Below are 12,328 nucleotides of genomic sequence, written 5' to 3'. Positions count from 1 at the left end.
ATTAAATTCAAGCAGGCGGATTCATTACAATCGAGCAGGCGGATTCATTACAATCAAGCAGGCGGATTCATTACCATCAAGCAGGCGGATTCTTTACAATCGAACAGCAGACGGATTCATTACAATTGAGCAGCAGGCGGATTCATTACAATAAAGCAGGCGGATTCATTACAATCGAGCAGGTGGATTCATTACAATCGAGCAGGCGGATTCATTACCATCGAACAGCAGACGGATTCATTACAATCGAGCTGGCGGATTCATTACAATCAAGCAGGCGGACTCATTACCAATAACAGACGGAAACCTTACCAGTGAACAGACGGGTTCATTTCCTTAAACTAAACAGATGGATTCATAACAAATGAATAGACGGGGACAGATGTACTTACCGGCCATCAAACGTTCTCATGTGGGGGTCATTATGGCTATAGCATTGACTAGTCAAAACGATGGAGTCTGCATCTTCAACCGCGACCTTAAACAGGTTGTAAAGTATCAAGGACAAATATAAATATAAACAAGAGGCCCATAGGGCCTGTATCGCTCACCTGGATATCTAAGCAATCATGGCAAAATATTCTCCAAATGAGATCCAAGGGAATATGCCAGACCCCAAGGCCAATCCTTGTAGCATATATATCTGTATTCGCTTTTTCATGCCCAGCAATTTTATGTATGGTTATGGGGTGGGGATCTCAACTGTTTCCAAGCTGTGACTCAGAAACTAGGTCCCTACGGTTGTGGCCAGAACCCCGGATTAATTCTAATATCATAACTGCACTTGTCTCTTTTTGCCCAGCATTTGTATATATAGTTTTGGGTGGGGATCTCAACCGTTTCAAAGTTATGACCCAGGGGTTAAGTCTGCAAGGGTGGGGCAAACCCTGGGGTCAATTCTAATATCATGACTGCATTCGTCTTTATGCCCAACAATTGTATATATAGTTGTGGGGTGGGGATCTTAACCATTTCAAAGTTATGACCCAGGGGTTAAGTCTCCAAAGGTGGGGCAGTCCCCGAGGCCATCCTGGAAGCATATGTGCATTCATCTCTTTATAGGGTGGGGATCTCAACTGTTTCCAAGCTGTGACTAAGAAACTAGGTCCCTAGGGGTTCGGTCAGACCCCAGGGTCTATTCTAACATCGTGACTGCATTCGTCTCTTTATGTCCAGCTTTTGTATATGTAGGTTTGGGGTGGGGATCTCAACAGTTTTAAAGTTTTGGCCCAAGGACTATGTTTCCAAGGGTGGGGCCAGACCCTAGGGCCATCCTGGAAGCAAATGAGCATTCTTCTCTTTATACTCAGCAATTGTATATGTGGTAATATGGTGGGGATCTCAACCATTTCCAAGCAATAAACTTTTTTTGGCCCCACCCCTTAGCCCGGGGGGTCAGCCCCACCATTTGTACAATTTTGAATCCCTGCCTCCGATGAATGCTTCCGACCAAATCTGATCGATATCCATGGCATAGTTCTACAGAAGAAGTCGTTTATAGCAATATAGCCAAATTGCCCCCCTTTTGGCCCCGCCCTCCACGCCATTTGTACAATTTTGAATCCCCACTACCTAGGGATGCTTCCAGTCTAATATGATTGATATCCCTCACTTAGTTCCAGAGAAGAAGTTGCTTAAAGCAATATAACCAAATAACCCGTTTTGGCCCCGCCCCTCAGCCCCCTTGGGGGTCAGCCCAACCATTTGTACAATTTTGAATCCCTGCATCCCATGAATGCTTTTGATAAAATATGTTTGATATGCAGTGCATAGTTCATCAGAAGAAGTCGTTTGTAGAAATATAGCCAAATTACCCCTTTATGGCCGCGCCTCTCAGCCCCCTGGGGGGTCAGCCCCACCATCTGTACAATTTTGAATCCCCACCACCTAGGGATGCTTCCAGTCAAATTTAGTTAAATTCCAATCAGTGGTTAAGAAGAAGAAGTCGTTTAAAGAAATTGTTGACGGACGGATGACGGACGGACGCCACGGTATGGCATAAGCTCACCTTGGTCCTTCGGACCCGGTGAGCTAAAAAGTACAAAGCTAACGAAAGGCAAAAATGGCGATAGATTAACGTCCAACGTCCCGAGCAAAAGCACACACTCTCACACACATAAATATTATTATTGGATTTATGTAAATAGTTTGTTTAGCGCCTAATTTTCCGCTATCAATCCCGGGCATTATTTCGCGAGTATTACATCTCATAGCACTCAAATGTCCGCATATTCAAACATTCTCATGTATTCCAGACTAAAAGTACGGGAATCTACGTCAGAAATGAACAAAAAACAAATCATTTGCACATGCGACGTTGTAATTAAATGCTTGAACTGAGCTTCCCTGCTTCTTAATAAAAGAAAAAGTAGATTCCCACCGTCTGATGGTGGGTTTGATTGAATAATTTTCAGTACAAATGTTTGCGTGGTATCCAATTTTGTACTGCAAAACCTTACCGCAAACATGGCGAAATTAAACACTCGCAAACATAAAGTACTAAACAGTGATTAATTTGAACCTGAAAAACATCCTTTACTAACTGTTCACAGCTAAGAATGTACGGAAATCAAATTGAGAAAGGTATAACCATGCTGCAATGGAGATGTCGTTTTCATAACGTTGTATAAGCGCATCCAGTCACTTAATACTCGTCTGATAATTTTGTAGATTCTATAGTCCTATTACCTCCTTTCGATCAATACTCCCCTATCATAAAATACAGTGTGCTACTTGGTCATATTGTAAAAATACTCACAAACAGGTAAAGCAATCTTTAACATCCGTACTACCCTGTCTTCTAAAACTTGTACAATGTCAAACGATCTCTAATTTGCATCTACATATGTGATTTGCATAATTCTATACATCAAGAGTAATTTGATACTGTCTCTCCTACACAACCATTTATCAATTAATCTATAACATCCATAACCCTCCCTGCTTAAATGTATTGTGTTACTCGGGCAAGACTGTCCTTCCTATCAACACTATTGTAAAACAATCCATAACATCTACACTCCCCTCTCTTCTAAATCACCCTTTTTATACTCGGGCATACTGTACAACTAACAGCTATCAATATGATGTGATTTGCCACATGCTGTCAATCAAATATTATTCAATATAGTTGTAAGGCATTTAATATAATTATATGAAGCATATACGGCGTTCAAAACTTACCAATATGTCTGGCATTGAAGCTTTATTCCATGCCGGGTGATACACGAGACCGCCTAAAACCTCCAAACGTATATATGAAGAACGACTTCCTACATTCACTAAGTTGTCTGATGCACCGTATACCTTCAGGGACTTTGTGATAGCCCAATCGTTAGGAGATATGCGAACACCGCAGTTCGTATTATCGAAAGACACCGGTTCGTTGCTAATACCTCCTGAGGAGCATTGGACAGTGTCTGTCTGATCTGGCGTCTGGATGCGAATTTCTATTCTGCAATTATTTTCCGCATAGTCATGCCACCTGCAAAAGGTATCGTATTACAGAGGGCATCAAACAAGTAAATATGTTGCGGTTGGAATGCTATTAAAGTCTGTTTTTCATATCGGTATAAGAAAACAGATAAAACATAGTCTTTCATGATAACGCACGTTTTCCGGAAGATTTACCTGGTCTCGCGAGAGCTTGTAGAACGTTACAGCCGATACTATTCTTATATTTCATCGGTTTAGTCTTTCATATTAAAAACATATGAAAACTTATACAAAGCATACTAACAGAATTAGCGTGTTGTCCGTCGCTGTGGGTTACCATTGTGTTTATATAGATATGGAGGCACGGTAGTCTGGTGGTGGGACGCCGTGCTAGTGACCGAAGGGTTGCGGGTTCGAGTCACGGCACGGCTCTGTGTTGTATCTTTGAGCAAGATACTTTACTCCGCTTGTTCCAGTCTACTCAGTTATAAATAATGAGTACGTGGTTGGGCAGTGCTAGAATTGTTGAATGCTAGCTGTTAGCGCCGAAATGGCAGCTCCGGATATATTCTCCCCCAATGAGTTGAGAAAGATATTGGCTGGTTGCAAAGGCTCTATAACCACGGATAATAATTTGTGAACTGCTTTGAGACGACCTACGAACTAGATTGTGATCAAGCGGGATATAAGAACCTCGAATTATTATTATTATTATTATCATTACAAGCTAATGGGTAATAAGATTTATATATATATTTTCAATGCCGCCGTGACTATTCTCCATAATTATGCTTATTAAAGATTTAAAAGAAACTCTGGTTAGGTATACATGTAGCAAACACGAGTGAAAGCAAGTGTTTTTTTTTATAAAAGCACTGCATAAAGTCTTGAGTGTAATCAGCCCAACAGAACTCAAAATATAAGTTGTGCATTTTATAAACTGATTCATATAGTAACAGTGATAGAGACCTAACCCCCAAACCTGGAAAGTTATCCCAAGCAGGCACTTTCTTTGAGGAAGCATTGTATAAAGGCAAGAGTGTAATCAGCCCAAGAGAAATCAAGATATTGTGCATTAGTGCATTAAACAGATTTTCTATTTATAGTGACCCATTGACCTTTGACCACTGGACCTAAAAAGTTATCTGAAGCAGGCACTTTCTTCCATGAAGTACGCGATAAAATCTGAGTGTAATCAGTCCAACAGAATTCGAAATACAGTGCACAAACTGATGTTCTATTCATAGTAAGTGACCTTGACCTTTGATATCAAAGGCTAAAAAGCTATCCAAAAGCTTAAACAAAAATTTATTACACTGGCTAAAGTCCATGTATGCACACACACAAGGTTCTACACTTAAAGTTGATAAGTTGACTTTAATATTCATATGTTTTTTTCTGTATGTTATTACCATCTCCATAGCATATTTGATGAAGTTGCTAAGTGTTTAAATTGAATCAGTTGATGATTTTCTATATATAGCAACAGTGACCTTGCCCTTGACCTTGGAACCCTGAAACACAACAATGTCCGAAGTATACTCATACTTGACCTTTGCATAAAGTTGCTAAGTGTTAATATTGAATCAGTTGTTGATTTTCTATATATAGCAAGTGTGACCTTGACCTGACCTTGGATCCCTGAAATACAACGATTTATGAAGTATACTCATACTTGACCTTTGTATAAAGTTTGACCAAAAACTGTCAAAGAATGAAGTTGCTAAGGGTTTACATTGAATCGGGATGCGACGCGACGGGACAGTACGCTGCACCAGGGCAAAAGCTCACTTGTCCTTGGCAGGTGAGCTAAAAACAGATAAAGGGACAGACAGACGTAAAATCTGATTACTAAAGATGTGCAGGGGTCCTAACAACAAATTGTGTAATTGAATTGGAGAATCCCCCTTTGGGACCGCACTCCTCCCCCTAGGGAGCCAGAGTATTATGAGAGAGACCCGCTGTTAAACGGCATTCAGTCTTCTTAACCAAGTAATGCTCCAGACCATTGGTTTGAACATACAGAAGGACTTCAAAGGATGTACTGTTTCAGGTGATTTGTGTCCTCGCAACCGCCAGGGTCATATGAGGACGGGTGTCACCTATAGAAGAAAACTGCAATTCGATGGAAGTGCATGTGTTGACGGAAAAATTACAGTTACTTATAAGAATTTCCTATGTGCAAAGGGCTATAACTCCAGAAAAATAGAACATGGACATTGGATTCTAACTCAAACTGTAATCCATTATACATTTATACTAAGTTGCAAATAATATGGAAAACAGTTAATTATGAGAAATTCCTATGTGCAAAAGGGCCATAACTCCATTCAAAAATGGAATTTTAATACATGGTTCAAACTCTGTAATCTATTATGATAAAGCCACAAACAAAGTTTCAAATTGATATGGCAAGCGGTAGCGAAATAAGTCCAAAAAAAAGTTTATTTTGATAATTTCCTATGTGCGAAGGGCCATAACTCCAGCAACAAATGGAATATTGACATAGGGTTTGGACTCTTACTGTAGTCCATTATGATAAAGCCACATACTAAGTGGCAAGCGGGAACGAACAAAGTATGGCAAACAGTTAATTATGAAAACTTCCAATGTGTGAAGGGCCATACATGTAACTCTAGCAAAAAAATAAAATATTGGCACGTGGTTCGAACTTGATCTGTTATCTATTATGATTAAGCCATATACAAAGTTACAAATTGATATGGTGGCGACAAAAAGTCTGGAAAACTTAAATGTGGCTGCTGCCGCCGCCAACGACATCGTGTGATGACGGACAGACTGATCCTTCAGTGTTCGCAATGCTTCTCAGGCGGCACGACTAAGGAAAGGCAGTGAAGAAAGAAAGGAAAGATTTAAGATCCCAAGTGTGTTGCAATGGGGGCAGAAGATCTATTTTGGTCTGTTCAATGTCCCCCAAGTAGTAGACATGAAAGAAAATCCCCGATTCTTCATAACTTGAAAATGAAAGTGAACGGACATAACTCTTTATGTAGACTCCAATTCAAGTAATCTGTGCTGATCTGACATATCTTTTAATTCAAGATTTATCTGTACACTAAATTCAAGAAGAATTACACATTATTTTATGTTTCGCACGTCTGAAAGTGTCTGACATTGTCAGTATGGTAAGTTTTAAGCAAAACTTCAAAACTATCTAAAATTTCTGGATATTTTTTTCCAAAAACAACGGGAAGAAAATCTACATTTTAAAGAAAGTGGTAGCTATGGGAGCACCCTATATATGTTATAAACATAAAAATATTGGTACCTTGCAAAACAATAAGCAAATTTCGCAAAACCACCAATTCTCAAAAATCAAAGCTGTTGATAGGACGTACATTAAACAATACTAAATCAAACCTGAAGTTTATTTTGACATAAAGACTTTATTTATTTGGATAATTTCATGGAACTGATGACTTGTTATTTTAAACAAATGATTTGTTAATGTCAACTTGCATGCACTGTATGAATGTTATTTTAATAACATTGTACCCATATGAATCCATGATTGTCGTGAAGTGGTGCTTTATTTGAATTTAATACATTTGATGCTCTATTACCGGACCTGGAACGCATTCGTAGCCATACCGGGACAATTACAATACTGTGGTATAACTGTATATATATTGTGTACATAGTTTAAAGCGTCTGCTAGATCAGCTGTTCTAACTTACAAACGTCCAGGTGACGAGAAAGAACATGAGAGGAATGTTTCTGACTTTTGACAGGAGCTGTAGGCAATTCACACTTTTCAATTTGTACTATTCTTCTTTTTGGATAACGACGCACCGCTTTAACTTGTAAGTGAAAAATACATCACTGGCTTCTCGAGCAACAGCAATACTAAAAACGTCTTTTGATATTAACGGCTACCAAACCCGTGCTCCTGGTTACAAATAAATGCTATGTCCCAATCACCTGCCCTCTGAACTGTTTTTTAAGTAAGTTGTATTGGTGCAAAACTTTGAACAGCATGATTATTTAGCCTCTTTGTCTTAATCCTTCCAACGTAGGTATCTTGTGATAAAATTTGTTGTTTACCTTACACTGTTACAATGTTTTACCATTTATATATATATATATATATATATATATTTGTCGAAATACAAGCTCCTGAGAGCTTATGTTAACTATGACATATATTCAACGTAAAATAATGATTCGTGTATCTTGTATTTTGAAGCAACATGCCACTATGCTTTTATCCGATAATTTTAAGATAAAAAACACACACACAAAAGCTTTTAATAACGAACTTTTCCTCGAATGCGCCTATGTATAATCTTCGGCACGATGAAGAACACAAGTTAAGGTATACTGTTGATGCCGACATGTACAAATGTATGTAAACTGTAAAACGAAAGTAGGTCTGCGCGATCGCAAACATTTAATGCTAATATTTTCGTATAAATGTAAGTTTAGTTAGTACTTGATGTGATAGCAATGGATTAAACGAGTGTTACCTTGTGTTGTATTCTAGCACATCAGTGTCTCAATACATACGGTATTAATCTGTTAATGTTCGATAAACGTCTGTTTATTATTACTGTCCTGATTATGTTGTGAGGTATTTCCGGGTCACGTTCTCGTATCAAGTGCGCTTCCGGTTACGTCATAAAATGAAAAATCTTTTTGATATTTATTAATTAAAGATAGTTTAAAGAATAAACGAGTATGTTCTCGGCATGATCGTTTAGAAGCTTTGCAATACTTCAAACTCTTTTAAACGTGCATCAGCTCGAGATTAGACTCTGTTTACAAAATGGCGACTGGAAGTAGCAAGGCGGATTAAATTGGAACTTCAATTATGAATATTTCGGCAAGTAAACATTGTTCACAAAGCCCATGTGGTCTGTTCATCTAATTTAGTCAATATGTACTCAGACCAGTCGTTGTTTAGTCGTTAGGGTCATTCACAAAAAAAATAGTATTATTATATAAACCTATTGTAATTATAAGTGTAGATGTGTGATATAGTATACACATACATATACACATAAAAGACATGACCTACAAACAAATAAAAATGTGAAATATATATGTTTTTACTATCGAACATGCTTACTCGTCAGCTGCCAGATCGGTAGGAAAATAAGCACATCCTAATGGGACAGTCGGTGTCACTAAGACGTCGATCGAGGAACCTTCCGCTACGGTATAGGAAGTCTGATCTGTCTGTAAGAAAACAAGGACAGCAAACTATCCCGTGAACTGATAGCTCTAAATCGTTTAGATATATTCAACAGAAAAAAAGGGAAAATATTGCTTTCCAAATCAATATGAACTTAAGCAGGTTTTTACTAGTATTTGCTGAACTATATAACAATGGCGAGTTACAAGTTCTTGAGGATTGTGAGATACAATATATATGCTCACTTCTAAACTTCAACAAACAGCTGAACCATCCGTCGTAAAGTTTCTGTCTAACATTACATGTGTTTGTTTTTCTCTGTTAAACAAAAAATGACCGTCCATGCACATAAACAATTATTATTTCATACATATATTTCAATTCTACTTTTCTTTTAAACAGTTAAACAGGAAGCAATAATCCATACAACCTTTAAACTACTATATAATACCGATAAGCAGGAGATGTTCGGCAATTCTTCCTTTAGACTGTTCGATAGGAAACGTTCCTTAATACATTTAACCTGGTTTAACATTTTTGATAATACAAATGTTGAGGTTCTTCAGAACATATTTGCGTTTCCAATGTAACTGCAACACTCCAGAAGTTAAATACACAAAAAGATATACACTGAGAATTCGAATTCATCAGAAATACAAAATGTTTATATACATGGCAGTCTCCCTTTACATACCGTGAAGCCAGCTTTAAAGGACTCGCTTGACCTTGAAGGGCCAATGGAACTATCGGTGAGACCACGCAGACGAACTTCACATCTTACCTATATAAAACGGTGAAACAAAAGCGAATATATGTACAACATTTAGAGAAAGACATTTCGTCCACTAAATCTGACAGCGTCTGTCAGTCTCATAAATTTACATAAAGATCCACGCTTATCAGACCAATACAAATGAACCATATTTCTAAACATTCTCTACAGGTTGAAAACTATAGAGATGACAACAATAATACCGCCCATGACTCGGCTACGCTGTAAACTTATTTTAGTTGTTATACATTTTCGTGATGACTATCAATTGACTAATTGATTCAGCTACGTTTTGTTTAATACCTGCACATATATGCGAGAGAGTCTATGAGCCCCCACTCAACTCTTTTNCAACTTTTTTTTTTTTTTTTTTTATTTAATTAGACAGGGTGAAACATATTTAGACGTTCGTCTAGTTTACAACATGACCCTGTAAAACACATAATATATACATATTACATACACAATATGGACAATTAACACCTTACATGTACCCAATATTTTATACAACATAACCAAGCAAAAAAACACCATCTAATGGATTAAATCTAAATTTATATAACAGGCACGTTAAAAAATTTAAAGTCATTAGCCTATCCCGTAACGACAATTTTTTCGGCTGACGTTTACGAACACTCAGATGAGGAGGGGGACGGAAAAATAGAAAGGAATTGGCCAGGCAGAGTTGACATGTGCAAGCAAGTTATTGGGAAAGACTTATTGGACTGTTTTCTATTACAGAGAGACGGAGAAAGGGTTGGAGTGTTGGGGAGGGGACGACGAGTAGCTCGGGTTGAACAGTGTACAGAGTAAAACATTATTGTAAAATACCTATGTCGAAATATTGGAAAATTGTACATATTCAAGCGGTAGATAAAGGAAGCCAGCTGGCAACACCGCAATAGGCCAGTTCTGAATTTACTTGCCAAATATACATCAACAAGAGAAACGCAAACGACAAATACTTCAAAGAATTTTTTCTTGATACAGTATTACAACTTTATATAATTCAAACTCCCATTTAGAATGATAGAAACACTCGCCACAATATCTTCAGTATAAGTAGTAAATATGATACAACTAACCAGGAAGTTGAGTTTGTACGTATCCCTCCAGCATGCCTCCAGCAAACGAGTGGTCGACAGGTTCGTGTATGCTACCAGTGCATGGGAACAATTCGTCAAGGGGTTATCATTGATGTACCAGTTGATGTCGTACAAATACTGCTCAGCCATGGCGTTTTCATAATTGAAAGTTATATTGTGTTCAAATTTTATTTCAGTGTTTACTGCGTCGGCACTAGGTGCGGTTACAACTGGTCCTATTCTCTCTTCCAGTCCAGGCGTTATCGTAACGGTGTATGGAATGTCTACAAAACCTAAAAAATACAATAATGATCCTTTAGTTATATCTCCTTCATATATTTCACGCATTAAACAGTCATCTTATCACATCAAAAAGGGTAGTATTTGCAGCGTTTATTAGGACTATCAAACATTGACTACATTTTGAACAGTCCTGATGAAAGTAGACAAAATTATGTTTCTCGAAGATAGAAACAGTAAATGGTTAATGCCATGAAGAATGAAAATAAACAACATGTGAATAAAATGATGATATGAACAAAAACGTAAGTAGTGTTGTGCTATGATATGTAAAGCTATATACAGAATTAATCTGAATATATCTGTCATACTTTCAATTTGGATTAATCAGAATCCATTTCGATAAAGGATATAATTTATTCATTTCAAAATGACAACACATCCTATGCCGCCAGTGCAAAGTTTTTTGTGTCCTCATGAAGAACCCCGCTTAAAGGAAGGCGTTCTGTAATGTACAAATATCACCTTATTACTTTACTTTCTGGAATGCATGATTCATATATTTCATTAATTAAGTTCACTAGGTTTCACATCTCATCATTATTATGACAATATTTAGAAAACAATAATAAAATAATACGTCAACAATTTTGTCGCAGTAATAGGATTGAAAAAATCTGAAGAATCGAACAATATATTCTAGCATAGTATAGATTGCAATATATAATGTATGGAATAGATAATCATTCAAACCCTCTTCAATTATATACATATATAAAAGATTCAAAAACAAAACTTCATTTAAATCGGTTCCTTACCTTATCCTTTTGGCCAATCTTTAGAGTTATCCAAGTCAGTCCCATTAATCCTTGAAGTCAATAGTTTAAAAGAGTCCGTGTTTCATGTTATGAAAAGCTATTACATTTGTATAGTGTTATAAAGGACATGATCAGAAAATGTAATTGCATCATTTGCAACTAGGTCAAAAATCCAATATGGCCGCCTTGACGTCATATGTCAAACTCTTTAAACGGCCATAGCTCAAAATCTATTGATTACATTTCATTTTTCAAAGTTTATACACATTCCTTTAGTGGTCGATGGGGAATTGCATCACGATATTTTGGATTTCATCTTCGACGTTAAGTGTTAACATTATTTGTAATTTGAATACTTCTTTTGATAATATTTTGAAGAGCTAACAAAATGTTAACATCGTTTTTGGATCAACTAACCCGTAGGGCCAAGTGAGCGTATGCCATGGTACGGCGTCCGTATTTAAACGACTTCTTCCCAGATTGGTGATATTTGGCCAGAAGCATACTAGAAGAGAGGTTTACCAAGTTTGTTGAAATGAATGATCTTCACGTGTATTCAAGGTCACAGGGGTCATATATCTTGAAGTCTTTTCACGACTTCTTTTGAATAACAAACCGGTCCAGTGATGATTTTGGCTAGTAACATGCCGGATGAAGGCTCCGAGTTTGTATAAATGAATGGTCAATGTTAAGTATGTTGAAATCTTAAAACGATGTCTTCTGAATAACCCAAATGCCCAGATTGACGATATTTGGCTAGAAGCATATTGGGATATATGCCTGTCAAACTCGTTCAAATGAATGACCTTCACCCATATTCAAG

The 12,328-nt window shown here is 37.3% G+C and overlaps 1 protein-coding gene across 2 annotated transcripts in view; it reads right to left on the bottom strand.

The window, feature by feature from the left end:
• The window catches only part of LOC110464552 (von Willebrand factor D and EGF domain-containing protein-like), a 108,193-nt gene that overhangs the window by 72,432 nt on the left and 23,433 nt on the right, over positions 1–12,328 (bottom strand). For both annotated transcript variants that reach the window (XM_021519821.1, XM_021519824.1), the window contains exons 5-9: positions 10,448–10,740; positions 9,285–9,371; positions 8,525–8,634; positions 3,184–3,484; positions 393–478 (exon numbers count right to left, since the gene is read on the bottom strand). In XM_021519821.1, the coding sequence (XP_021375496.1) occupies positions 393–478; positions 3,184–3,484; positions 8,525–8,634; positions 9,285–9,371; positions 10,448–10,740 (877 nt within the window). The remainder of the gene's footprint in view (positions 1–392; positions 479–3,183; positions 3,485–8,524; positions 8,635–9,284; positions 9,372–10,447; positions 10,741–12,328) is intronic.

This window comes from Mizuhopecten yessoensis, unplaced genomic scaffold, assembly GCF_002113885.1.
Source record: "Mizuhopecten yessoensis strain PY_sf001 unplaced genomic scaffold, ASM211388v2 scaffold11009, whole genome shotgun sequence".
Classification (NCBI taxonomy): domain Eukaryota; kingdom Metazoa; phylum Mollusca; class Bivalvia; order Pectinida; family Pectinidae; genus Mizuhopecten; species Mizuhopecten yessoensis.
This window is presented reverse-complemented; position numbering and strand designations above follow the sequence as displayed.